This window comes from Corvus hawaiiensis, chromosome 3 (assembly GCF_020740725.1).
Source record: "Corvus hawaiiensis isolate bCorHaw1 chromosome 3, bCorHaw1.pri.cur, whole genome shotgun sequence".
Taxonomy (NCBI): domain Eukaryota; kingdom Metazoa; phylum Chordata; class Aves; order Passeriformes; family Corvidae; genus Corvus; species Corvus hawaiiensis.
The window spans coordinates 90,059,161-90,086,795 of NC_063215.1; the positions used below are offsets into that span (position 1 = coordinate 90,059,161).

General features: G+C 40.8%; 1 protein-coding gene across 1 annotated transcript in view; it reads left to right on the forward strand.

Annotated features, from left to right (window-relative positions):
• The first annotated feature begins 403 nt into the window (after positions 1 to 403).
• PLB1 (phospholipase B1) overlaps positions 404 to 27,635 on the forward strand; it is a 78,519-nt gene continuing 51,287 nt past the window's right edge. Inside the window, exons 1-19 of the mRNA XM_048299612.1 lie at positions 404 to 529; positions 4,297 to 4,334; positions 5,436 to 5,499; positions 5,981 to 6,039; positions 7,471 to 7,502; positions 8,383 to 8,426; positions 9,378 to 9,462; positions 9,958 to 10,009; positions 11,155 to 11,241; positions 11,726 to 11,788; positions 13,095 to 13,177; positions 15,575 to 15,641; positions 16,296 to 16,400; positions 17,883 to 17,972; positions 22,244 to 22,312; positions 23,124 to 23,204; positions 24,695 to 24,761; positions 25,440 to 25,498; positions 26,566 to 26,639. Of these exons, the coding sequence (XP_048155569.1) occupies positions 481 to 529; positions 4,297 to 4,334; positions 5,436 to 5,499; positions 5,981 to 6,039; positions 7,471 to 7,502; positions 8,383 to 8,426; positions 9,378 to 9,462; positions 9,958 to 10,009; positions 11,155 to 11,241; positions 11,726 to 11,788; positions 13,095 to 13,177; positions 15,575 to 15,641; positions 16,296 to 16,400; positions 17,883 to 17,972; positions 22,244 to 22,312; positions 23,124 to 23,204; positions 24,695 to 24,761; positions 25,440 to 25,498; positions 26,566 to 26,639 (1,268 nt within the window). The 5' untranslated portion in view covers positions 404 to 480. The remainder of the gene's footprint in view (positions 530 to 4,296; positions 4,335 to 5,435; positions 5,500 to 5,980; positions 6,040 to 7,470; positions 7,503 to 8,382; positions 8,427 to 9,377; positions 9,463 to 9,957; positions 10,010 to 11,154; positions 11,242 to 11,725; positions 11,789 to 13,094; positions 13,178 to 15,574; positions 15,642 to 16,295; positions 16,401 to 17,882; positions 17,973 to 22,243; positions 22,313 to 23,123; positions 23,205 to 24,694; positions 24,762 to 25,439; positions 25,499 to 26,565; positions 26,640 to 27,635) is intronic.

The window sequence follows — 27,635 nt, forward strand, 5'->3', positions numbered from 1 at the left end:
GAGGCAGGTAGGGAAGGAGACAAAAGGAAGAGCACAACCTTCCTCTTTGGGTGGGTCTGGGCTGCTACATAGGGTTCAGTTGACCTTGTTGCCTCAGGAGCAGAGGCTCCTTCCTTGCCTGGCAGAAGCAGGCTAATGCCAAACTAATGTGTTATGTATTGCCTGAAGAGCCTTGACCCTGCTGGAAGCTGACTCATGTGATCTTGGTCCTTAGATTTGCTGAGAACTCCCCTGAAAAATGGCCACCTCTCTCTGAACAAGTGAGAGAAGCTGTACCCATTCTTTGACCCTTGGATGGGCAATGAAATGAGATATTATTGTCGCTTTGCTTTCCAAAGGTAGAAGCAAATAAGTTTTATGGCTGCTGAGTTATCAACTTTTAAGATATAAAGGAGGGAAGAGGAAGAGAATTTCTTTCTTCTCAGCCCTAACATCTAACACACAGCACTCCAGGATTATCAATTCATAGAGGTAGTTATCATGAAGCTGTTGTTAGGTGTGCTGTTCCTTTGGTTGCTCTCCTCAGAAGGTAAGTTTTGAAAAGTCCTCTGAAAATTTGCATTGCACAGTATTTGGGAACCTCTATTTTTAGTTGTTGCAAGGTGGGTGTGTAGCAGGAGTTTTAGAAGCAGGATGGAGAAAATCTGTGAGTAAAACTGTGATCTTAAATGCAGTTTTGGGTATATTTGATCATTTTTTGATAAAGATGTATGCATTGGTTTGCACTGTTCTGGGGATAGAATGTATCTTATGCACTAAAGCTTTCTGGTGAGAGAAACATCAAACAATTAGACTAGCAGTGAGATCTGTGCCAAAATGGTGCAGAAATTCAAGCAAGGAACAGAGGTTTTCTCTGAATTTGTAACTATGATAATCTTCAGTGATAGAAGGTTATGTGAATGGTTAACCATCATCCTGGCATTCAAGGCATTGTTCAGATTTCTGTAATATTCAGGGTAGGCTGGAGACCTTGTTCCCTATACTAGGTCTCTAAAGTCCACGTTTGGTGCCAATGACAGTTTTGTAGGTGCTCAAGACTGAAAATGTTGTGTATGTTTTGGCTTTACTGGCTCTGTGCTTCAGGTCTCAGCCTGTAAGACAATAATGATAACTAGTAATAGTGCTTTACCTTAGCAGAAGGCTGTGGTGTCAGTGTCTTCAGAGGGTTATAAGGTGCTCTGATAAATAATAAACTGTTAGGTTTTGGTTCCTAAAGTAATCAGAAGAAATTATCACACCTGAGCTTTTTAACTTAGGGAAAAATATGCATGGTGACTGCAGTTCCTCTGAAAACTTAATCCAGGAAAAAATATGTTGATTGATATGAGCCTGTAAGAATTGTTCATTGAAACACATTAACGATAAGAGCAAGGGAGGAAGGAGTTAGAATCTTTCTCCCAAATTTTGGGAAAATTGTCTGAAAAATACTTCCTTTTTTTATGTCAGGAAAATTGAAAACACACGTTAGAATTATTCCATGGTATAGTAAGGGAGTAAGTATAGTACTGGGAGTAACAGGAGTTTAAAAAGTTGCCCTATGGAAAGTGTAAATCCAAAACAAACTAAGAAAACTGGAAAGGTTAAAATTTGATCAGCTAAGCCAAAAATTAATCTGAAGAGAAACAATGAATTATTGTTGAAGGAATGAAAACCGACACATCCTCTTTCAAGTTCTTCTGAAACATGGAGTCTGTAGGACTGACTGATGTATAAAAGAAGGCTGAAGCCTGACAATTTCTTTTTTTCTTTGGTGTCCTTACATAACAGCTTAAAAAGGGCCTTGCACTCCAAGCCTTTCAGCACAGGGGTCAAGAGGAGTAGTGACCAAATCCTTGAACAAACTGATGACAAATATAGAAGGACTGCCAGGATTAAGTGATATCCACCCAAGGGAGTGAGCCAAGCAGAAATATGAACATGTCCATTTCATTAACTGTGATGTTCATATTGATCGGTGTTGGGATGTGGGCTCTGCACGTGTTCAGAAGTGGTCTGGATGAAGGGTGGGTTCCAACTTGCTGGTGCAAAACTGTTCAGGATGTTCAGAATGAAAACTTAAACTAAGTTTTCCCCTTGTATATTACTCTTATCTATGTGTACACTATGGTGAACTCTAAATAGATACTGCTTGACCTCAGAACACAATTGTCTGAAGACATCCGTGCTAGTGACAGAGAGAAATTAATTCAGGAGTTAGCGAGAGAACAGCATAAAAACCATGTTGCTGCTGCTGTGTACAGGGCCACAGTTCACCTGCATCTTGACAGGCATCTGGATTTTTCCTCTCAAAAAAGATGTGGTAAAATCTAGGAGGAGGGTAGAGGGGGAGAGTAGTCAGGCTTATGAAACAGCTTCGACATGAGATCAAGGAAACTGACTCTTCAGCCTGGAAAAAGTAGGGATAAGTATATTATAAAGACATACAGGCACATGCAAAATGGCAAATTTTGCAGAAACAAGGGAATGACTACTCTTTATAAGAGCAACAAGGAAACAATCAGGTCATTAACAAATGAGGAGTACTTCTTTTCAACATGCAGTTAAATGATGAAGCCCCTTTTGCCGCAGGACTTGGGGGAAGCCAGAAGTTGTGAAAGTATTAGAAAAACAAATAGGCAAATCCATGGAAGAAAGATGTCAGGGAGTTCTTCAACATTAAGTAATTGCTTGCTCAGGGAGCACAATAGTATGGATAGCTGGGTGGGTAGAACATGGAAGTATAACTGTATTTTCCTTGTTCTTTGCCTAAGCATCTGTATTTGGATATTGTCAGAGGCAAAATCCCAGATTAGATAGACTTTCAGTCTGACACGTTATAACTGTTCCTCCAACTCCCTGAATCCTGGAAACTGGGATTGGATCCTCTTTCTCTCTCAATGTAACCTAAGGAACTATTCTCAAATATAGTTGAAATTAGTGTTAAAATTCTCAGATACTGAGTTTCTGCAGTAGATTTATGTGATCCAGACAAGTCCCTCATTGCTTGTGCCTCCAGGAACCCAAACAGAGTTGGGGTTCTGGTTATTGCCCTGAGTAAAGCATCATCAAAAACCACAGATTGAACAGGCAGAAATTTTAAAAATATGTCACACAACAGCCAGGAAGCTGTTTCAACCTTCTACAAAGTAATGTAAAAATAATATAAATTTGCAAGAAGCTCATGGCTGAAATCCAAGTAGGGGAAAAAACCGCATGTGGAAGTTGCTGACAGCTACTGAGTAAGGTCATGTAGTGTGGCACAGGTGACAGGCTGAGGTGGTCATGGGGGGCAGTAGTGGTTCTGTGTCACCTCACTGACCTGTATGCACAGGTGCCCATGTCCCCAGAGGCTGCCCAGTGCCCCCTGCTCATGCCAGGCACATCTCCAGGCACATCTCCTGCAGCATGAGCACCGCTGGCTGCCTGACACCCAAGGATGTCTCACCTGCTGGGCTGAGCCGGCTCAGCTCTTACTCTGTCATTGACATGGAAAGAAAGGTGTACAAGCCAGAAGTACTCAGAAGGGCTAAATATTCCAAAAATAGCTCCTGACTCTTAAAGGACAATTTTTAAAATTCTGTATAAGACTTGCTGGGTGCTGATGGCTTCGGTGTGGCAAGCAAGAACAGCTGAGAGAGTGCTTTGAAGTTCAGCTGACCTAGGCTTTGTGGAAATTTTAGAATAAACCAAAATCTGTTTGTATAAATCCAGGTGTATGCTCAAGGAAAGAGAATAATTCTTCCTTAACAGGAAACAGCTACAGGCCTGACTCCTGGCTCCACAGGCTATTTTGTCTGCCAACACTCTACTAAGAGAAGAAATTGCAGCTGTTTCTCTATTGCTATGGCAAACTCACAACAGTGTCATGCTGCTCCCTGACTGTGGAAGATGCAGATTAACGTGAATTGCTCCTTTCTAAGGAGTTTCACCTTGTATCTGTTCAAATTACTCTAAATTTGGACAAAATAAGACTACAGCAGTATATGAAATGTGCTGAAGAGGAAAACAGGTAGAGAAGACCTGTGGAGAATGGGGTTGTTTGAGGGGATGTGCACGAAGTTCATCACCTATTCCTATAAATTCCAGTGATTTCAACAGATGTCACCTGTTTATAATAACTAAAAGCTTATTCTAGTATAGCAAAATCAAAGAAAATGATTTGGTTGTTGGGATGAGCCTCATCTTTGGAAAGCAGGGCAGATGAGAAAGGTGCCTCCTCTCCAGATTCTGTGCTTTTAGGTATATTGAGTCTTATGAAGCTTTTTTTTATCTAAGGTAAAAAAAAAATAGCATAACCATTTCTTTAATGTTTTTAAGGTAATGCAGATGATCTGGAAGAATATGGGGAACTAGAGGTAAAGTATGAGTACAGCTTTGGTTTTTTTCCTGTTTTCAATACCCATCATTACCTATCAGGCTGTTGCTTCCTCTGAGGCAAGCAGTAGAAAGAATACAGCTTTTTGCTCTAAACTGCTTCTGCAAAGAAGAAATGCAAAGCCAATGAGTCGGCAATGTGATAGTGCAGCTGCAAGATTACAGAATGTAATCAGGAAATGAGGTTTTCTCCGAGCAGTGCTTGTTATTAGGTTGCTATCCTGTTCGTAGGTCTTTTGTGGTTAGCACTTGTTCCTAGATGCTCTGTTGCTCTTTTAGAAACACAGGATTAAACTCTTCTTTGCTTTATAACAGTGCAAAGGGTCTGCACCATTAAAGTCCTCCAGCTGGGCTCTAGGGAATGTATGTGGACCATGGTGGCCCTTGTCATTATACAGATTTCACCTTTAGGTACTGGTGATGGTCAGCCAGCCACTCATGGTCATTGCAATGAGGGAACTCCTTGCCACCTCCTGAGGAGGTGAGGATTGCCTTTCATGCCCCTTTAAAGCACTCAGTGAAGGGCTGTGCCTACCGTAAGGATATAGGATGGCATTAAACAATGTTCCTGCTGGTACTGAGCTCTCTCTCACACTGAGTGAATAACTCACATCCTCTGATCACCTGGCCAGGTGTTGCTAAGGAGCCAGAACTGGTTCATCCTGCCTTTCCTGTTGCATACTGGAGATGTAACATTTTGCTATGTCAGTCAGATGCCCCTTGGCACACAGAGATGCCTGCAGTAGCTGTCCTTATGACCTCTTCCAGATTAAGCAGTCACTGCAGCAATGGATGTAACAGGATGTATTCAGCACATTTCACCATTTGCTCAGGCCCAGTTCTATGGCAATCAGTAAGAAAACTGAGCAGAAAATATCATGTTCTGGAAGAGTTAATTGAAAACACAGCTGTCCATATCTGTGTTCCCATGTATTTCTAACAGAGGTGTAATCGTTCTGTGAAATTGTTTACGTGAGTAGAATCTTGGTCCTGTGTGAGAATGGAGCCCATAGGACCCCTCATTCCACAAATTTCCTTGTTAGGTCTAAGCAATCAATCGTATTTATTTGTTTATCTCAAAGGCTCTAAGAAGATTGCAGTTTTCATGTGAGCAGGTGGTGTTCCCTGAGACCCCTTCATCTTCAGGTTTGTGTTTGATATTGTCTCCGCAGAGGCTTTCCCTCCCAAAATTATTTGAGAATGGGCTGGGGCAGAAATCAGATGTTTGCAGAGATGCATATGTGTGGGATTGACTGAAGTGGAGCTAGGCTCTACAAACTCCTTAGGTTTTTGTTCCATTCATGATTACTTTTCTACCTTTGTTTCTTCAGCTGCTAATTGGGGATGCCACTATTACTTCGATCATTCCCGGAAGTGTTTTTTGATCTTTTCTTGCTTGATAGTTCAGCATATCAGTGCCTCTAAACACCCAAAGTATTTACTGAACACCTGAGTAAAGTTTCCCATCCTTTCTGACTTATTTAAAACCTCCAATCAAAGCCATCAGTATAGACTTCTTACATTTTAGACGACTTTGTTATGTTTTAATGTACTGCTGAATGTAACTTTCTGTTAGGGTTACTGTTTTGGGGTCTTTTGTAACCTGAAGTCTTTTAATTTTCTGCAGTTCATGCTCTAAGGCCGGCTGACATTAAAGCAGTCACTTCAATAGGAAGTTTGCAAAGAGTAAGTACAGGCAGGAAATGTGCTGAGCGTGACCCATTTCCTCCGTTGTGATGATGAAGTCAGCTGATGATGTAGTTTGGGGTCTCAGGCTGTTCAGGACTTGAATCTTTCCACAAGCATCAAAGAATTCTGGTGAAAAAATGACTGGAAGTACCTGCTGTTCAGTGTTGCAGTATACCCTGAGTCTAAAAATAGCCAGCTGACTTTGTGCAGGAGGAAATGTGATCACAGTGCTCTTGCAGAGAACCATGATATTTGATTAGAGCACGTTAGATTTCCTAACAATGAGCATAACAGATTGAATAACTGGAAGAAGATGCTGGGAAAATTCAAACTGGAACAAATACAAATTATTGAGAAATGCAGTAGATTTTCCACTTCATTAAGTGTTTTCTGTAGAGACTGGTTTCTTACCTAGAAGGCAGGAGGTCTACAAGGATCCCAAAGATATGCTTCTGATGTATAGATCAGTGGGTAAAGTTCTCCTGCCTGTAATAATATAGTCAGATTTGGATGATCTTTATTTGTCTTAATAGTTGGAAGTGGATATCTGAAATAGATTTGAGGCCGAATTAGAAGCATTTAACCACAATTCTCAAGCTTTGAGGAAGTGTAGAAATGCCTCTAGAGCAAAAATTGATAGCCATTGGAGAAGCTGTAACTGTGAATAATGGGGTAGAGTCTCCCTTATTACAAAGCAACTTTCAGATTTGAGATGGTATCCAGCAAGACATCATACTTTTCCTTTAGAAAATCAGCACTTCTGGACTCCTTGCGAGTACCTTTTCTTTTGAAAAATTTATTGTCTTGAATGCAAAGGTGCTTCACCCATATCAGATACATGGCCCTTTAGAGCAAGTCTTCTTTGTGCTGGTGTCTTTGTTGCTTGTGGGGGTGTCATAGGAAAACATGTAAGTGATCTTTTAAGGAATGTTTGCTTTCCTAGAGCAAACATCTGTCACTGTCACCTCTTCAAACTCTCTGAAATCAGTGAAGTTCCTCTATTGATGTTCTTTCTTGTTAACAGACACTCTTCTGTCTGAGTGCCATCTATGTAAATTATCTAAATGACTTCAGGTCATGTCCCTTGTTGGAAAGGAGTAGGAGTAGATCCAGAGAAAGCTGGTCTAGAACAGCATTTCATTTTATGGAATTTGATTTCAACTAGTCAAATTTTATTTTACGCCATATGTGAAAAAAAATCATTAGTGAAAGCAGTAACTAAGAAAGGATTACCAGACTATGAAAATGCACTGTAATAGAGAAGTTCTGGAAAATAACTTAAATCTGTGAGTGATTACAACACAATGGAGAAGAGTATGTAGAAAACAGTACTGTCTCTAACAGGAGTGGAATATGGTAGGGGAACAACATATGTAGGTCTAGTTTATGCTTTGCTTAATCTTATTCTTATTTCTTCTTTGTTCACAGACACCAGAATCTGGTGAGGATTTACTCCGAAGGTAACAAGTTAGCTTTTATAAGTTTCATTATCCCAACCTCTATACTATCACGGTGCAGGAATTATGCCCAAGCAATATTTTTTATTGTTCTATAGAGAGGAGGAGAAAGCTTATGTAAAATGGAAAGTATTTTGAGACACTGTAACTTTCCCTGGTCTTAGGTAATAGAAATTTTTTGTACTTATGCAGCATATATAATTACCTTAGGGTTGCAATACCATTGATAAAGAATCATTATTGCATGATAAATCCTAGGTAGTAATCATCATAATTCACTAGTTAGAGACCAGAAATGAGGGATTTATCAGAGCTAGGAAAGAACACGGTAATCCAGATACCCTTTCCTCTGCTTGGCTGATTCCCAGTGCTTCAATGGACAAGCTTTACCCCGTTTCCTTCTTCCATGCCCCTTCAGAAGATCTAGCTCAGTGAGTGAACACATGGCCAAACCTTGTAGTTGCAAGTCTCTGCAGATCTTTTGAGTCATAGCATTCCAGATGAGGATTTAGCACTGCACAGATAAACTTTAAGAGACTAAGTTTCTTTAATGGTTGCATAAACATCTGTGTGCACTTGTATGTGGGTATACACGGAGAGGCCCCTGCATCACTTATACCTGTGTATAAGCAAGCACAAGTACTGTAACATGCAGAGGGTACAGAGACAGAAAAAATTGAGATGAGAGACTATGTTCTTACTCAGCAGTAGCTGATGACATGACAGTTTTGGGGAAAGAAAGGCCCCATTCTTACTTGCAGCAGCTGCCATGAATTTACATTCTGAGATGCAGCATAACTGATAAGAATTTGTGGCTGTGATGTAATATAATTTTTCTTTGAGAAATAGAGTAACAGAAACTTCCTGTTTTCTCTTTCTATAGCACAGGAAAGAACTTCCTTGAAGTAAGCATGGCAACTTTAGCAGGTGTGTCTTGCTGTCACACTAAAACTTCAGAAATGAATTTAACAGCTTGCTAGCAGGAGCTCCAGGGCTCTGCTGGGCTGCTGAGCAGGTGCAGCACAGGGGTGTAAAGGAAGCCTGAGAGGTGGTGTACCTGGGGACATGAGTACAGCCAGCTTGGGTTATTGTGCTGGCTTTAAAGAGACTGTCTGGGCAGACAAAAGGCAGTGAAGAAGGGGTGTGACAGATGGCTGCAAGATTCTTAAATGCCCAACAGGGTTTTTTGGCCTGTTATTTCTACCTGCTCCACAGTCTCTGCTGGTGTGTGCTTGCGGCCCATGCTGGCCTGGTGAGCTCTTGTGTGGGTTTGCCTGCCCAGAACTGCCATGTGCTTAGGATTTATGCTGGGGCTGCCATAGATGCACCACATCTGTGAATTCATTGTCTATTGGCTGTCTTTGAAGGCAGCCTTTACTTGCTTAAAGGGCATTGCAAGTAAAACTTTCATGCCCACTGAAATGCTGTGTAAAATACAGCTCCAGGGTCCTCCCATCCAAATCATCTTCCTAATATCTTAGCTCCTTGGTGTCATGTCCATTTCCCTGTAAAAGGGGTTTAAAACATGGCAACTCGTTGGTGTTTCATGAGTCTCCCTGGGTAGCCCTTCCCAGTAGCTTCATTTCTACAGCTACCTCTATTTAAGCCTGCCTCACTACTTGTGGCTGACGTGAGATGGGGATGGAGGTTTTTGACCTGAGTCTGGAGGCAAACTCAGACATCAAGCCTTCACTTCAGAAGGTGAGGAACAAAACCAAGAAGAATAGCTGCAGAGGGGCTTGGGCATACCTCTCATGCTTGCCAGGAGGTGCTCAGATTTTACATGTTCTGGCTGTTTTAGTTCCGTTGTGTTTAATGAATCAGCAGAGTAGCAGTCTGTTGGATGCAGAAATGGCCTAACCTGTGTGTGTCATTCAGCTCTCATTAGCACCTTCAACCCCTCGGTCCTGCATCTGTCCCCTCCGCCTGGCACGGCAGGAGCAACACCAGGCAGTCAAGCCAGGTGAGTCTGAGGGGCTTTTGGCTGGGCTGCTGATGTACAGCTGGCGACGGGGAGGATGGAAGTCTTTGATTCTGGAGCACTTCACTGGGCACAGAATATGCTCAGTACTGCCAGAGGCTGCCATTGTGGCTCAGTTGGCACCTCTTGGAATCAGGAGGAACAAAGCCCAGCTTTGGGGTCTGATCACCTGAGTTAACGTCAGGTCTCTTTATAGCTGCAAAACAAACTTTTGGCTCAAGTAGAAGTTGAGATGTGCCTACTAAGGTGCTGTTTTCATCTAAGTGCACATGTCTGAAAGTCAGAGAGCTGAATATGAACTAATCACCCAAAGCTCTCTGGGTAGCACAGTCAATTGTCTAATCTTAACACATTTAGGAGAGAAAAGATTAATCCAACCTGAATCCTCAAATGTTGTTTGATTCAATGCTAAAAATCAGCCAAAGCTTTAACCTTACTGACGCCTTCATAATTTCTCTTTTCCTTTCTGCTTTTCAGAGACCTCCTGCATCAAGCTGAAGAAATAGTGGAGCTCATGAAAGAGAATCAGGTTTGTTTAAAGCAAGGACAATTCAGAAAGCATGGTGTTGAAGCAGAAAGAGGCAGAAAAGTGGTTTAATACTTTAAACAGCACTCAAAAATCTTTTCAAAACAGAAAATGCCATTTCTTGAGGTTAACGGACTTTGGTCTTTCTGTTGTAAATAAGAATCAATTCTGTGCCTTTCAAGTGCAGAGTTTTGTTCTGAAAGTATCCCACCTTTTTTTACTTTTGTGAAAGCGGCTGAAGAGCTTGGTAGGGAAGCCAATATGTTTGCTTTCTGTTGGCTAAAGATGTGAGATTTCTGCTAGCTACACTCTGTAACTGTGCCAGTATTTCTGAGAAGCCAACCCAAAATAATAATTCTCAGTATTTGTCTCTTCAGTTCCTTTTTGGTCTTTTGGGAACATATTTTCAAAAAGGACAATAAAGACTTAGATATGCTTTGGCTGATGCTGGTGAGAGCTTGAATGCTCTCTCATGGCTGAGTGCTTTTTAGGTCCCATCCTGGAGCTTTAAGCATTCATTTCTCCTTTATTCTTAACCATGAGGCATGTTATTTTGTAAAATAGTCTTGAAATAATGGGAAAATGTAATTGCCAAGGCAATTCTGATGCTGCCTCTTTACTCTGTAGGGATTTAGCATGCATGTTTGTGGTTCTCACCAAGGCTCTTCAGGATTGTTGAGCATTGCCTAATAAACATAGCACAGCTGAGCAGGGCTCTAGCTCTCAGATTTTTTATTCCAGTCTTTGTCCCACTGGTGTGACTGCTTCTCAGCAGTTCATGTACAGTAATCCTGTTGGCAAGATGCAACAGTGATGGAAAGAGGCAGCATCAAGTTCTGTGCTGAGCTGTCCATGCCTGTCTTTTCCAATAGTCTCCTACAGCAGCAGCAATTCCAGGCTCTATCCTGAGCTTTTTGTAGGTGTGTGTTCAGCTTTAATTGCAGCACTTGATGCCTAACCACCCATTTGCTGTCTCCTCTAGGGAAAAGCTGGGTGGCTTGTCAAATGGAAGGGATCACGGTGGCCAGGGCTGGGCCATGGACTGCTGCTTGGTCTCACTGGTTTTGAAGCCATAGCAAATTGTGTGTGAGAAAGGAAAACAGCAAATAGATCACCTATCATCCTATTCCTTTATTTTTTTCTCCCAGATGACGGATTTCCAAAATGATTGGAAACTGATCACAGTGTTTTTTAGTGCGGAAACCCCATGTTCCTCCTATGCTCCCACACAACTGGTAAGCACTTTGTGGGGTGGTTTCACAGTCAAGGCAGGTAGTTCAGACATTTTCCCATGCTCTGCTCTCTGCCACAGTGAACCAAAGGCATAGTTAAGTCTGGGATGTTGGGACACCTCTATCCAGTGATGTAAGCTCCTGGCACATGATGTGTTTTGTATTTATAAACATCTGTGCCTTATTTGCCGTCGCTAGTCTGAAATGTCTTAGTGGAACAACTGTTTTCCACCTCAAGTATAAAGATACTTTTCTTCCCTATCCCTGTCTTTTTTTCAATATATGTCAAGTTGTCTATTTATAGGCAGCTAAATTACAAGACTAGTTCCCATGCTATTTACTTGTTGCTGGCTAAGGCTGAATTTAGAAGAGAGTGGTTCTTAATAACCCTTCTGTACACAGCTCAATACACAGGGTTTGTGACTTCTAGGAAATGGATAACTGGTTTTTCTAGTAGTTTTGATGGCATTTTTTTTCTCATTTGCAGAAGGACTGCATATCAGAAAACCTGGAAAAACTTACAGCTGTCTTGGATTTTTTGTATGAGAAGGTAAGACGTATTCATCAGCCCTGAATAGCTGAATCCTTTGTGTATTTTTCCAGTCTCCCTTTCTAGACTAGGGCTTGTACCACTCTTCACATGGCTTAGAACACCAGTCTCATTGACTTCAACCCACTGGCTCCAAATGTTTTCAATAAGTGCTTTACTCCTGCTTTTAAAAAGCTGATGCATGCAAACAGAAAGGATGGATGGGTAACTGCTCTGTTTTGCAACACAAGATAATCTCTCACAAGATAATCACTCAGTCTTTGGGTTTTTTAAAAATGATTTCTGTGAAAATTGGAGTACATCTGTCTAGGTCTGAAAGTCATGTTTAACAGGGCTGTTGGTGAAAGTAACTGGTATCTAATTACTGGTGTGGAACACCTAGGCAGTGTACAGGCTGCTAACTAACTGGTGATGACCTTTACAGACCAGGGAAAACACCCACTAAAATATGTATCATAGATCTTCTTTCCTATTTTGTGTTCATTTTAAAATCTCAGCCTTTATAAAGGTTTTCTAGCTGGCTGAGCTAAGAATTATCTGCTTATCCAGGATGGTTTCTGGGAAGTGTTCTGTGTTGTGCCTTGTGAATAGTAGACTAGATGAGGATAGATTACTACTAAAGCAGACTATAAACCGTTTAACTGAATTATTTCAATAGCATCTTCCAGTAATTTTGTTTTGCTGCATTGAAGGCCTACAGCATATTCTAAACCTGCTACGGTTCAGTTGCATCAGGCCATAACCACTCGTTTTTCTCCAACTGACTTCGACAAATGTTGTGTTTGGGGGAAGTTCCACCCCCACATTCTCTTCAGATTCTCTCCACTATTATTTCCAGAATCTGTTTATGTGCACTTGTAAAAGTGATATGTCATTATGTAAATGAAAAGCTGCTTTCTGCATGGGGGAGAGGTGTGGTGGGTTGCATGAGTGCTTGTGCTGTTACACAGGATGTTTCGTCCCCAGCTTTGCATTGCTCTGTTACCACAAAAACAGTAGTTCCAAGTTCATTTGAGTTCAATTGAATTGGCTGGTGGCCATTCTGGTTATGTAAAATGAATTGCTGTGTCTCAGTCAAGAAATCACGGTCATAAGTACTTCATAAATGATGATACTACATAGCAGGCCTATATAGGAGCAGGGTTCAGGACAGAATTGCCGAAGACTTAGATCATTGATTTTATGTAGGCAGAATCCCAGGCCAGAGGTAATACATGTGAGGTTGTAGATGTAGTTTGCCATAATTGCTGCTTGCTGATCTTTAATTGCAAATCTAGCATGAATACTTTTTACTTTATTACTTCAGGTTCCCAAGGCCTTCGTAAATCTAGTGGATTCCACTGAGCTCACAACTGCCTCTCTCTCATGCCAAAATTACAGTAATGTCAGGTAACAGGTTTCTTTAACTTCTTGTCGCTGTCTCCTGCTGGTGTTCAACAAACAGCTATGTATATGCATTGACTTTATGACTGAGCCACAATCTTCTGAACTGTTTTTCTGCCCTTAATACAAAAGTATGTAAAAGATTTTAAGTCTTTGCTTTGTTTCTGATATACTCTCTCTGAAAGATATATTTTTACTAGGAAGCTAGTGCTTTTAATCCTGTCATATTGGACAGCTTATTTAAATATGGGGTCAGAGTGCGGGAAAAAGAGAAAGCCTCAACACTGTACAGGCACTGTTCACCAAGATCCAGAGCACTGGTTTGTTATCAACAGTTTTAGCCACAAATCCAAAACACAGCACCATATGGGCTGCTATGAGGGAAGTTAACTCCATCCCAGCCAGACCCAGCGCTGAGATTGTGGCCACAAGATTGCATGGTCTAGCTGCCCCCAGTTTTTTATTCAGTGATACTTTTGTTTTGCAACTCTCAAGTCAAAAGCTTCAAAAGTTTAAGTTTCTACATATCAGTGTTCACAAAATGGGTAACTGATTTTAAAGGACGTTATTAGGCTATTGGAAAGATACTACTTGGGCTTAGGGTATGCAGGGTAGAAAACATCCAAGCTGCCAGTTCCTTATGGTAACTGCATCTATTTATCTGTCTTTCTCCGTACTTTGTAACAAAAGTGTGAGTAGTTTGTGTCCCGATTTAGTATGGAGTAGGAGTGTGCACATGAGCAGTTATGATGGAGTAGTTTACAGCTGGTGAGATTACACTCCATCTTACTCCACAGTAGTTTTTTTTCCCTGTGCTCATGGCATAGGACACCATATGTACTAATATAGTCATCCTGAAGCGTTTCACAAGCTTTGCAAGTACACAACCTTGGAGACGTTCTGATGGAAGAGGGGAAGAGGTCTGGCTGCTATGTAACCATGTGCTTAACAAATACAAGCAGAGGAAAAGCTTTCCTTGTCAAAAGCAACTGCATGGGGCACTCTAGCTTATTTCTCCTGCACGAACATGAAGGGGAAAAATGTGAGAAATATGGAAAAGATGCGTTTAGGAATATGGGCCTTACCATATATAAAAGACCTTAAAAAATAAAATTAAATAGATCTATTTTTCTTTTCCTCTGAGGAATTTTTATATTTCCTTTTGTACTTAAGGCAATTTGCTTTCTTATTGTCAGCATGCTCTCATAGCTGTGTTTATCTGGTTGAATGGTCCCACAAGTTTGCAAGTCTCGGACTTTACTGCTTGTTAGACAGCCTGAGGCCCAGGTCCTCTCCCAGATAAGGACCTCCAGCATTTGGTTACTAAGTTGTCATTATGAGGTGTGCTCTGAGAGAAAAATATAAATCCATACCAAAATGTGAAATTTCAAGAGTCAAAGAGGATAATAGTGGTTGACAGTTTCAGTCCCATGTCAGTACTGAACTTTAGGCATTGAAGTTTGGGACATAATGGGGATTTAAAGGTCCCTCCTTTACTAATTTCTTACTTACTAGAAGCATCTGCACTAGAAGTAGTGCATGAACCCTATCTTTAGGCATGTAACTCTCTTCATGTATTTTATGAGGTTCTTTTGTTAGGCTTGGGTAAGATTCTGGTCCTGAGTTCATATTTCTTTCACTCACCAGCAGTGATAATAGCACTTCATCAGAAAACTCTTGTTTTATGGATTTAGCTAGAGCTCTGTGAAAAGGATCCTGACACATACTTATTGCTTGTATCTGCAAACCCCCCAGAAACTTTCTCAGATTCCAGTCCATCTAGGAAATTTTAAGGGAGTATATCTTTGCTGGAACCTGACTAATCTTTTGTGTATCTTATATTGTTCCTGTCTACAGCTTTGGGAACTCCCAGAGTTCTCCAGCTAGCCTCAAAAATACGCAGTATACACATCTCACCTTGCAGGTCAGAAATCTGACTGTGCCAGTCATCCTTTAGCATGTATAACCTTCTGCAGCTTCCATCCACATTTCTAGGTGCAGGTCTTCATGCCAAATACTAAAGAAAAAGTTCCTGTGGATGTATTTTGAGTTTGTTCAATTTTTCTGTGTGACTACAGAAAGGGAGATGTTTGAAAACCAGTGCAGCTGCTATTTTAGGCTTGAGCATGTCGCTAGCTTGTGAGATCCTGTGCTAATCTAAGTCTGGCGTAGTTGTCAACTGACTAGGCTTTCAAATCAAAAAGAGATACAAAGCTCTGGATATGGGAATATATATCATTCTATGTTTATATCAAAGATTAGCATGTTCCATGTAGCCTTTTCTACCCATAAAACAATTAAGTCTTTAGCATGTGCTTGTCAGTGGCTCAAAAGAAGTCATGCCATCCACCTTGTTTATCAAAAGTTCATAATGTCTTTCATGTTTTTAACTCTTTTCTGCAGCAATCCAGGCAGGAATCAGCTCAGTTGCTCTGCATTAGGTGATAACATACTGAGGTGGTCCTATCAGGTACGGTATCTTTGGTGTTGTTTGGCTCTCATATTGCTAGACATCTCTATTCATTTTCCAGATTGGCCTGAAGCAAGGAGTTAAGGGAGGAATAGCAGTGAGGAAGTTGAGTGACAGCCTTTCTGTCACATATCCATAGCAATCCTGATCCCATTTCTTACCTCAGGAATATTGACAATAGGTTCTCTCTATACCTGAGTGATCTTAGTATCTCTTGAAGTTTTAAATGTCTATATAACTTTTGGCAACCTAGGATTTTTTGTATCCCATCAGAGAAATGATCCATCTTGCCCAGTAAAATGCCACATGATTTAGAAGAGGGAAACCTTCTGTTAAGACAAAGACAGTTGTGCTAGAGTTTCTTTTAAACGTGCCAGGGTGGCAATAAACATGACGTTTCATTGCCTTGCTAAGCTTGCCTCCCTTTCAAAGAAAATGATGGTAAACCATCTTTCTTATAGCTACAAGGATTTTCCAGTTGTTGTGTAACAAGATTTCATGTAATTACTGTCTTTGTTCTGAATTACACAATTTTATTTCTGTGGTTTATTAGGAATGGGGATAATTTTAATTTACTTTAAGCCCTGACGAATCACACATACATTACACTCTCTACCTGATAATACTTATCCCATTAAATGGTTGTCTACTTAGGATGCTTTGGAAAAACTGCTGGAGTCTGAGAGTTTTGATCAAAAGGATGACTTCACTGTTGTTCTTCAGCCTTCTCTCCAAGAAAGAAATCTGCTGCTCAGACTGGTGAGTAAACTCAAGCTGCTGCATTCTTTCTGGTTTGGGTCTGCTGAGACTGAGTGCAATATTCAGCAGGCTTTCCTGTCCTAGGCTGTGTAATGCTGGAAGACAAGGATAGTCAGGCACAGGAAGAACACACCTCAGGATCAGACATAGAAGTTCTGAGAGTGGAACTTGATTTAAACAGCACCAGTCAGAGGTCCTGTGTTTTGGATGCTATGCGCCTGGATAAATCAAGCTATGACACCTCTGCACCTAAGGTCACAAGTGTGGAAACTGTCAGTGCTGCTGATTTTTCCATATCTTTGTAGTCATCACCATATTCATCCCTGATTATGCTCAATGTGTTTGACAACAAAGGCAAAAAGTGGGTAATGTGAAGTATTTGAGAGTTAGAGGGACAAAAGATAAAGGTGTTTGTAAACTATATTGGAAAGTATGGTTATTTCCCTGCAATGAGTCTGGGAACTTGGGAATTAATATTTCCTGGTGTAGCCAGTAGGGAATGAAGATGGGATTGCCTACAATGTCAGGCATGGTTTTGTCCTAAGTGATTTTAAAGGGAAGTTCAAAGGTCAAGGTTGTCTAAGATCTGGCAATGAAGAGGGAGAGTCTTACTTTTTAGAGAATGGCTCACTTGGAGTGAGGTATCAAAATCCAACACATTAGGTGGTTTTTTGTAAAATAGGTTGGTAGTGAGTCATGGTCTGGTTTCTGAGCATCATAATAGCTCCATGAATTTGAGGTAATTCCATTGCTCCCCTCAGCTCAGTATCAGAACAAAGTGAACTGGGAGAAGAAATTTTTCTTCCAGGAAGAGCAGTGTCTGCTATGTTGCAAAATCATCTTGTTGCTTCTGAGGTCATCTTTTGCCAGGCTTTTTTTTTGTTGATGGCTTGTCCATATGCAAATAGCAGACTTCTAACTTTCATGGCATTACTTTTTATGTCAGTAATTTGCTCTGTTATTTCTTTGAATGCCATCATATGTCATAGATAGATTCTCTATTTCGTATGATTTGTGGTATGCCTGCAAGCCACCATGTGTAACCTTCCAAACTCTTCCAACAGTTACATTTCATTTAAAATTCAGCATGCTCTCTTAAGACAAATTCTGCGTGTTTCTAATCTTTAAATGCATGTTTTGGCTAGAAGAAGTGTTGTTTGGAATCATTATTCCAAATGATTCATGTGTTCACACCTGTGTCTTCCTGCTCTACTGTGTGTCACTACTGCGATCATGCTGTGCTGTTGCTCTGCTCTTCTTCTCCGGTTGATGTGCAACAATCATTTACAGAAACAGCATCTTTCTGTCTTGACACACCAGTAGTAACTGGGATCAATGGCAAGTGGCTCTGTGAGAATACCAAAGATTGATTTTCTTGTGGATATGAATATTTTTTTATAGATTGAGAACTTTTGTGACTGAATATCACATCTTTCCATACTCTTAATTATTTTATGATGCTCAAAGTACTTTCTCTTTCAGGGCAAGGATGGTTTGATTACCACATCAAAGACAGAAGTGGAAATTCTGGAAGATTATCTTTTTGTGGCTGTGGGCCTATGGAACAACATGGTAAGCAGTACCACAGAGACTGTTTCTTGCTGAACTTGCCACGGATGCCTGGTAGCAACCCTGCACAAGCCAGGCTTTGAGTAGCAAAGGGGGAGGGGAAGGAAGAATATAACAATTATCCCATGACTGCTATCTTCAGCTGTGCAGGGAGATTGCTCTTGAATAATGCTAAATGCCCCACACTTCCAAGACAAATCTCATTCTGTTCATTGGCTGCTATTTTCTACCAAGGACTTTTTAGAAAGGTTTTCAAAGTAGCCCTTTGGGAAGCTTCGCGGAATAAATGAGCTGTGACAGGTCCTTTTTTTGCTAATCGTACCTCTTTGACAGCCCAGCACTGGGTGACTGAGGCTTGTCCTAACCTGAGATTATAGCAATTATACTCCTGTCTACTCTGTCCTCTATCCTGTATCCCCCCACCATTCTTACTAATGAGTCTCAGACCTCTGTCTCCTCCTTAACCATCATCTTTCTGCTGCTGTTGCTCATAGTGAAAAGGTGATAGACAACCTTGAGGAGCTCTTGTTACATCCTCAAGAGCTGGATGTCCTATTCAGCTGAGGAAAGCCAGCAAATTGTGTCTTCTATTAGGTGAGAGAGGTTGTCTGAAAGAAATGTGGACTCTCTGACCCACTTGACTTTGAACACTATGACCAGTGTTCTGTAGGGGGCTGTTTCCCACTGCAGGCTTGAGCTGCTGACACATAGCATTTGTGTGTGTGAGACTGAGTGGATGCATGTACAGCTGGAGGAGTTTGCATTTTAAAGTTGATGATAGGGGCAAGTGAAGAAATGTGAGCTGCTTTTCAATATGAATGAGACAAAAAAGCAGGCATGTGGGTTTGGACTCGACGGAACGAAGCAGGATGTTACTGTTTGGATATGCCCTTACATCCATTGTTTTAGACAAAATGTTGATTTTACTGTTTCTTTTTTAAAACTTTCAATGTTTCCTGTTTCTTTTTCTAGTAACCTTAGAGAGCACATGCAATCTCTTTTTTAATTATGAAGAACATTTAATGGCCAATTAAGTTAGATAAAATATAAAATACTTTTTTCTTGTTTTGCAGTCCATGTGTTATTAAGGTTTTCTTTGGAGAGTACCTGTTATTCCTGTGTCTGTCCAAATTATCCTAAGCATGAAGGAGAAGATGTCTATACTGCAACCACCTTTTCATAAACCACATTTTAACATAAATTCATGCATATTGGCATGTTCTTGTTTTCTTTTATGCTAATTCAAGCAGTAATAATGCTGTTGTAGCCCTGATCATTTAAAGAAGCAGAATTTGTAGAAAGAGGCTTCTCTTCCACCAGATGATATATCTAGAAGAACAATGCAGTCACTTTAATAAAATACATTATCTTTTAGTTAAAGTTAGTATGACTTTAGTTAGTTAGTAGAAGGCAAGGAGGTAAAATTGGTAAGATGTTGCAGTGGTAACCTTGGTACAGCCATGCTGTTATCTCCTTTGCTGTTATCTGTGATATTCCTTGTGATGATGTCACAGTTCTACCTCAGTTCTTCCATGATAAAATAGATGCCCTCTCTTTCATTCTTCCGTCTCTTAACCTTTTCTGCACAGACTTTATTTGTCCTCCTGTGCTCTGTTCTTGAGCAACCCATTCAATGGCATGTTACCCTTTTCTTGTCACTCTAATTCCCAGGAGCATTTTGTGGAAACAGCAGAGATGAAAAACCATAAGCAAAACGAGGCTGTGCTTTTAAGGCTGTCTGCAGCAGGGCCAGTTACCCAGACTTGGGTGGTGAGCATGCTGTGGAGCCACCAGGACCAAAACATTGTCATAAAGGAGACAAATACCTACTTCGTTTTATTTCAGTGTTTTTTCTCAGTGTGAGGCAATTCCTCTAGTGAGGGAACAGCCTAGGTAATCTGGAGGAAGAGCAAAATGTGGCAAAACCACATCTTGCCACTGGTTTGAAGAAAGATTGCAGGAATGGTAACATTCCCCTCAACTCGTTTTGCCATCTTTTTTCCTGACTTCTCTTTGATTTAGTGGAGTTTTCATGGTACATCTGGCAGTCATCAGAAAGGGGCCTTTCAGGGTTGTTTCTTTGTCTGCCTGTGATTGTCTTGTCTGCCTGTATTCTGCCACAATGTAAAAGCAGATATGAAAGACAAGTTCAGCATAAAAAGGACTAGCAGGTGTCCTCACCTCATAAAGGTCACTCCAGTTCTACTGGGAAATCCAGCCAACAGTTTATGCTGACTTCTTTAAAAACTAAGAAAAAAACAACCTATTAACGCAGTCTTGGGAGCTGATAGGAAATCAGTTGGCTTGCAGAAAACACAGCAGAATAAAACTGCATTCAGAGGTTTCCCTGCTGCTCTCTGCCAGGCTGTCCTTACCTTGTTTTGAAGTTTGGTTTTCCTGGAATAATTACCTGCTTATTGGCCAAAGGGCAAAACCTTGAAAATCTAGTGGCAGTTGGCCTTAGGGCTGCACTGCAGCCTGGCAGAGAAGGAGCTGTGCCAACAGATCCTAAGGGCTTGTCCTAGGCAGGGCTGCATATTTCACCAGCACACTTCCAACTCTTTAGGATCAGCAATTGCAAAGCACACCAGAGAACAGTCAACTAAATGACATTGGAAAAGCTGAGAGAGGTTGGCTGTGTACTTGGACAGCTTCGATGTTTACCACAGAGAGCCTGATCATAGGCATTTGTCAAAATTAATCAGTTTTACCTCTGGCCATTTATCTGAGGGCAAAGCTCCATTCGTGTATGTAAAAAACTTCACAAGAGTAAGAGCTTCTTGTCTTTTGGCACTCTTTTGTGTAACAGAAATAAACCCCAACCCTATCGTGCAACCAAAAGAGAAACTAAACCCAGGCAAGAACCCACAAGGGAACAGCGCGGCAGGAGGCTGCCTGTGCCTCTCTTCTGTGTTCAGGGGTTTGTGCTGCCTCAGACCCTGCTGAGTACCAGGGCAGACCCACACACTAAGTGGCCTGCATGACAGATGTGCTGCAATTCAGGGGAGGCTTGGTGGCCACCGTACAGCCCTGGTGCCCTATTCCCTGACCAGGACCGGGCAGCTGAGCTGCACGGGAGCTGTCAGTCTTTGCTGGGAGAACAGGGTGGCGGAGCCAGCTGGAACTTACTGCCTTCTCGAGAAATTTGTTCTTGTCACCCAACTCCCAACAGATGCAAGAGTCTAATACTTGTTTGATCTTAATTTCTGGTCAAGAAATACCACGTTGTAGATATCCCATGTTTTGTGGGATGATTCTGTGTTGGAAGTATATTTTCTTTTAAGAATGGAATTAAATAGCTACTTTGTTTCATCCTAGGAGGATGGGAAAGTATCCCAATGTATCTTTCCTCTGAGCTTCATTATTTTGCTTATTTTGGGGAAATTTGTTTTATTTCCCCCTCCTGTCTCAAAAAAGCAGACTGTTTCTTCAAATGTTTCTCTCAAAGAATATAAACTCTGTAAGCCTCTTCTCTATTTCTCTGAATTTTCCCATTGTTTTTGTTGATGGAACAATCAAAATAGAATATAGCATTCCTGCCCAGAGTGTATTGGTGACATCCAGCCTGCTGCTGTTGTATTTTCTAGTCCCTTCCATCCTGTTTCTTGTGTAGGCTGCTGGTCCTGGCAGCTGCTGATGCCAAGCTGAGCAGACATGCACTGAGGGATCTAAACCCTCAGCCAATTCCTCAGTGTGTGATTGCAATTTAATTAGCACTCAGCAAGCTGTCTGAACAGGTGAAGTGATTATTTTTGGTATTTGCCCCTTTGTGCTGTCAGTATTTTCTGAATAATTCCATAATTTTTCATTACAATAATCCCCTCTCCATCTTGTTTCAAGAAGGTCAACAAACATAAATGTTATTAAGTCTCTATATGGAGTTGGAATGCACCTTTTAGTGTTGCCTAACATGTATGAGAGTGTAGATAATGAAACAGTTCTGAAAGGTAGGGTAAACGATCAACACTTATAGAGTCAACATTCCCAAAAGCTGAATTAATGTTCGGATGGAAGTTTTAGTCGTGATGGGAAGACAGTCTGCTCGCGTGAGAGGACTTGTTTTCAGTTCCTTGCTTTGGAAGGTATACGTGTGGTATATTGTGTCTAGATAAATATTTATCATAAGCAAAATAAATTTTTAAATATATGTTTTTAGATATATGTATATGAGCCTGATGGAAAACTCCAGGCACTAGAGCCTTCACATTGCTGCTGCTCTCCCTTCCTTCCCACACACAGCATGTGTACAATTCCTCTGTTCTCTCCCATTCTAGATGCAGCCAGTTGGACAGAAGCAGCCTTATGGTGTCACAAAAATTGTTCAGGTCCAGTGTGCATCTCAGGTAAAAGGGCTTCCTTGTTATTCTGTGATTTTATTTACTCTTTGCAGAATTTCCAAGTTTTCAAATACTGTTGTTGTTTTCTGAAGTTCTTGGGAATGTGCTCTTGCCCAAGTTATTGCACTGTTAAAAACTGAGTGTTCCTAAAGTTCATTGACACGGAGTCTTTATTTTCTACAGATGAAACTCTGAAAAAAAGAATTTCTGACAAAATTTAGTTAAATCATCTTTGTCAGATATTTTTTTGGTTCAAAATACATCTAGCTAATCTGAATTTATTAATTGCAGGTACGAGGTTCATTATCAGTATTCAAATCTGTGTCACCAATAAAATCGAATCCATGTATTTTATATACTCTAGCTTTTCTAGATTTGCCTCTGCTGCCAGATTTTACTCATTCGGTCCCTGGAGCTGTCAATAGTCAGGACTGGAGCATCTCATGTTGAAAGAGAAGGTTCTTGAATGCTTTTGCATTTAAGCTCTGACTTCAATAATTTGATAGTGATAAAATACTACTGGCATCCAAAAGCTTCTGAACAGCAATTAAAATATCAAAGAAATAGAATTTTATGTTTTGTTTGATGTTAGGTTTAAGGCAGGAAGTGGTGCTGTGCCTAGAGCATACCTAGGACCGGGCTTCAGACCAGGGCTTAACTTTCAAGTCTAACCTGGTTTACTTCACTAATGCAATGTTCATTCAAAAATTAATACTGTAAAGTTTTTTTTCCTCACGTAAAATATAGCCAGAAGACTTTAACATCAGCTGACTGTGTTTCCACTAGCATTGGTAAACATACTCTCTTCACTCTGCAGGAAAATCCGTATTTGTTTACATATAGAAATAGTAACTACTCATCTTCCCTGAGGACATCAAACACCAGAGAAACATCTCAGGTACAGTAGGACTGTTTGCATGAGATGGACTGAGTGTATTCCAGGGAGTGGGGCAAGTGGGTTAGAGTGGGTTGTAGCCTAAATAAACAGTGCTACCTGAGAAAACTAAATGCAAAGCTCCAACTTTTTACTTCCATGCTTGACTAAATAGTCAGTTTAATATCACATTTTCTCCTTGGTGGGCTCTGTAGAGTTTGAGTAAGGTAGATGTGTTCAACTAGCCTGAAGTGGGTCTTGCCTTCACTGGAAGAGCCTATGTTAAACATCTGGATGAAAGTGTTATTTTTCCTGGGATAAGAAAATAGTGAAAATGGAGCTGTTTAGTCCTACCATGGAAGAAACTAGATCAGATCCAACCACTGTGTTTACACAGTGATTCATCTGTGTTTATGATTTCATCTTATTTATGCCACAGTAAAACTGAAGAATATGGGTTTTTCTTTTTTTTTTCTTTTCTTTTTTGTGAGGTAGTTTCAGATTAGATGTGTGGAGAAAAAGACCCATGATTGTGTTTTATAAGTCAGAGTACTCGATTTTGAGCAGAAGTTGATGTTCTCAAGCAGTTACAAAGTGAGCTGATAATGTTCATTTTCATGCCTCAGAACACAGTGCCTGGGCCACATCTAGACAAGACGGCCTGTTCATCACTGGAGTTGTAATATGCATTTCTGCTCACATTTTAATGTAGTGTCATCTGTTTTGTTAGTTACCTGGGGTGTACAGACCTCTCCATGGGGCAATGGTACCTACCACTCTAGTTTTTGGAAATAGCTGTAGTGTAAGGAGGTGTTAAGGAGGTAAGGAGCAATACTGTGTTAATGTTTGTGGTTGTTTTGTTGGGTTTTTAAATTAAAAATTAAAAGCCCAATCCAGAACAATGGGACAAGACATACAAGTATCTTTTCCTGAGGCAAGTTAGCCTACTTAAGGAATTCTGCAGAGAGATTTGGAGCAAAAGCACATCTTTGAGTCTTGTGTGGTGGTTTGCTCTGGTATACTGATGGTCAGCCCTTCACTAACAGTAGACTTTGGGGGTATTTCTGTCAGTAGGCTGCAACCCAAAAGAGCCAGGAGGGCAAATCCCTGGCTGCACATACAGCACTGCGTACGGAGAAGGCAGGCTCATGGCCTGCTGACAGAGGTATGGTTTTGTGCTAGGATATTCCAGAGATGGTCAGTTTCTTGCAAAAGTTGTTCAGGGTATGGGCACACCAAATGTTGCATAGCTGAGCACAGCATGGCTCAGAGTCTAAAACGACTGACCCCACTGGTAGGCAGGAGTTGTGCGGCTCTCGTAAGGCTGCACGACTTCCGAGCAGGCTGAGCTCGTGTCCACCTTCAGAAGGCGCACTCTGAGGGCAGGCCTGCTGGGTAGTTGTATGCAAAGTACGTGGGGATTTCATTGATCTAATGCTCTGAGATGTAAATGGTTTATCGTGCCCAGAGTACAGTGAGACTGATGTGAAATCTCGCCCTGTCTGTCTTTGCAGGAGAGGAGTTATGGAACAAATATTCCCTGTAGTGACCGGGTTCCCTCTGATACGGTTCCGGTTTCAGGTATGGTACTAAGCCTTTTTGTCACAGAGCTACTTCATTTGATGACAGAAGGAGAATAGAGCTGGATTTGCTCAGGAGCTCTGGAGAAGTGCACTTTGTTGGCTGTGGCTTTTAAGAGCCTTTTTGGAACAATGTGAGTGGTTGTGTAGCAAGATGCGAGTTCACTACCTCGAGGGTGATGCAAGTTTATGCGACTGCGTCTTCCGTGTACAAACCAAGAAGTGACAGTGGAAAAGATAGGAGGCAGTCAGGTCTTTCACTCCCAGGGTGGAAAAACTGTAGGGGGCTCTTGTTAATGCAGTCTGAGGTACAAAAACCCTTATGGAGTTCTGTCCTTGGGTAGGTTTTGTCTTTCCTCAGAAGCGGTGATGGTGCCAAATATCCACCCTGTGCTGGCACCAGAGCTCTGCCTGTTTTTCAGTCATTTTCACCAGTTAAAAGAAATTCAAGGACAAACAAATGCAAGACTGAAGTCTTGCTGCCTCCTTTGTCTCTGTAGCTACTGCCCAGCTATGGTACCAAGAATCATTTCTGATTTGATGAGCTGATGCTGTCATGAATATTAAAAATACTGTCTTTGCAATGCTTTATTATACTTATTATGAGGAAAACTTCTAATAACCATCATAATTTGTAATTTTCTTTCTTTCCTTTACGCTACCTTTATTTTTTTTTCAGTTCATAATTTGAAACCCGCAGATATTCGGGTGATTGCTGGCCTGGGAGATTCACTCACAGTAAGTAAAAATCACTGGATAGCCACTGATAAAGCTAGCAATTAAATTTCTTATTTTTTAACCCGGGAAATGGAATATGTACAGTTATGCCCTATTGAGCCAAACACGTTTTTCACTTTTTTTTTTTCCATACTCCACCTTGGCTGGCTGATTGGTAATCAGATCATGAGTCTGATCTGAGTGCACAGTTCCCATTTAAAGTCCACAAGAGTGCCACACAAGGAAGAGATGTAAGATTAGATTGTGCAGCAGCAAAACTAGTCTGCTAGAGAGGACTTGCAGCAATTGCTTTCCTTTACTCATTTTTAGCAGCTCCCAAGGTATTGGGACTGAAAGCTATCAGTAAGCAGCATGAAGAGAAAGAAAAAGTTCTGCAGCTGATTGTGTGTATCTCTATATCTATGTAATATGATAAAATATATATATGATAATACCAAAGCCTATAAAGCCATAGTAATTTATACTAACTAAATATATGATTAAAATTGCAATAGAACACCAGATGTGTCAAGTGTAACTTACCTTGGGAATTTTTTTATTTTAGCACTATTCCTGGTACTGTGTAAGCTCATTACCCCTACAGTGGCGTGATTCTCCAATCAGTGGTGACTGCTTCACTGCTCATGTCATAATTCATGTTTCCTATGTGTTCTGTGCTAATTATCACATTAAATCCTTGTAGTCTTTCCTTGGAGAAACTGGGAAGGATGTAAAATCACTGTACAACTTTTTAATGTGAGGAACATTATAATGAATTAATTCAGGACCACTGCTATCTTATTTACTCCTTATGTAAATTTAGAATTATATGGGTATTTTGAACATTCTCAAGAAATTTTTCCCCACTTGATCTAATCACAAAGTTGGTAGAAGAGGGTAATTCACTGAAACAGACTTAAAATACCTTCAGCCTTTGATCTTCTTGAGAACAAGGATCTGTTCTATTTTGGGAAGATGACATAGCTTCCTTCATTAATATGCTTTTTAATTATTCTCACTAGGATCAGTCAGAGAACTAGTTACTGTAGCAATGCTTATTTTCTGAAGGTGAACTCCTCTTCTTCCAGGCAGGTAATGGGGCAGGATCCAAACCCCATGATGTTCTGGATGTCCTGACTCAGTACCGAGGTCTTTCTTGGAGGTGAGTTGCAGGAATTTTCCCCCCAGTGGGAGAGAATCCATTGTCTTCAGTTTTGACCTATATAGTTGTTATTGTAGCAAATGGAGGCTTGTGGAAACTGGATTTGATGTCACATTTTGCATGAAGGCACATGGCTGTACTATTACTCATGATAAAGAAAATATTCAACTAGTGGCTATCTAGAGTACAATGTGGCATGGCTGGAATTCACCTGGATACGTGGGAAAATGGGGTTCTTGTTAAGAAGTTCTTTTCCAATCTCACAGTTGTAGGAGATCCTGGAAAGGGGTCGTCTAGACTCCATTGCCATTACATCACTTGTCCATTCTGCATTTCTGTCCCTGCTCTTTCTGTATCCTGTCTGCTCTTGCCCAGTGTGGCCCACATCACCCGTTAGTCTCATTTAAAATTGGTGGTCTACAAAAAAATCTTTTCTGCTGTTGTTTCATATGCAGTATCTCTTTCCTTGATCCTTTTAAGTACTGCTTACATCATGGAGAACAGTTTATCAGTTATGAGTCAATACAGGCTTTTACATATGCAGCATGTTGTTAGACACATCAAAAAGGCTCTGAAGAAGGGCAATCACGTTCACATGTTAATCTGCAACTGCATGATTTAACACCAAACTTGTCAGGCTGATCTTCTGTTCATCATTTTTTAAGCCACTGTAACTCTAGAAGAAGTTTGGATATATTCACAGAATCGTAGAATGGCCTGGGTTGGAAGGGATCTTAAAGTTCATCTGCTTCCTACCCCCTGCCATGGGCAGGGACACTTTTCACTAGATCAGGTTACTCAGAGCCCCATCCAGCTTGGCCTCAAGCACTTCTAGGGATGGTCCTAGTGCACCTCAAAATCTGTTCCACATTAAAGGGATACAATAGAGGTGTTCTAAATCAAACATTTAATATTTTTATCTTTAATAGTAATCTATTGACATTTTTTTGCAACAAGTCTACTAGTATTTTCTTCAGCATGAAGGAGAACAAGGAG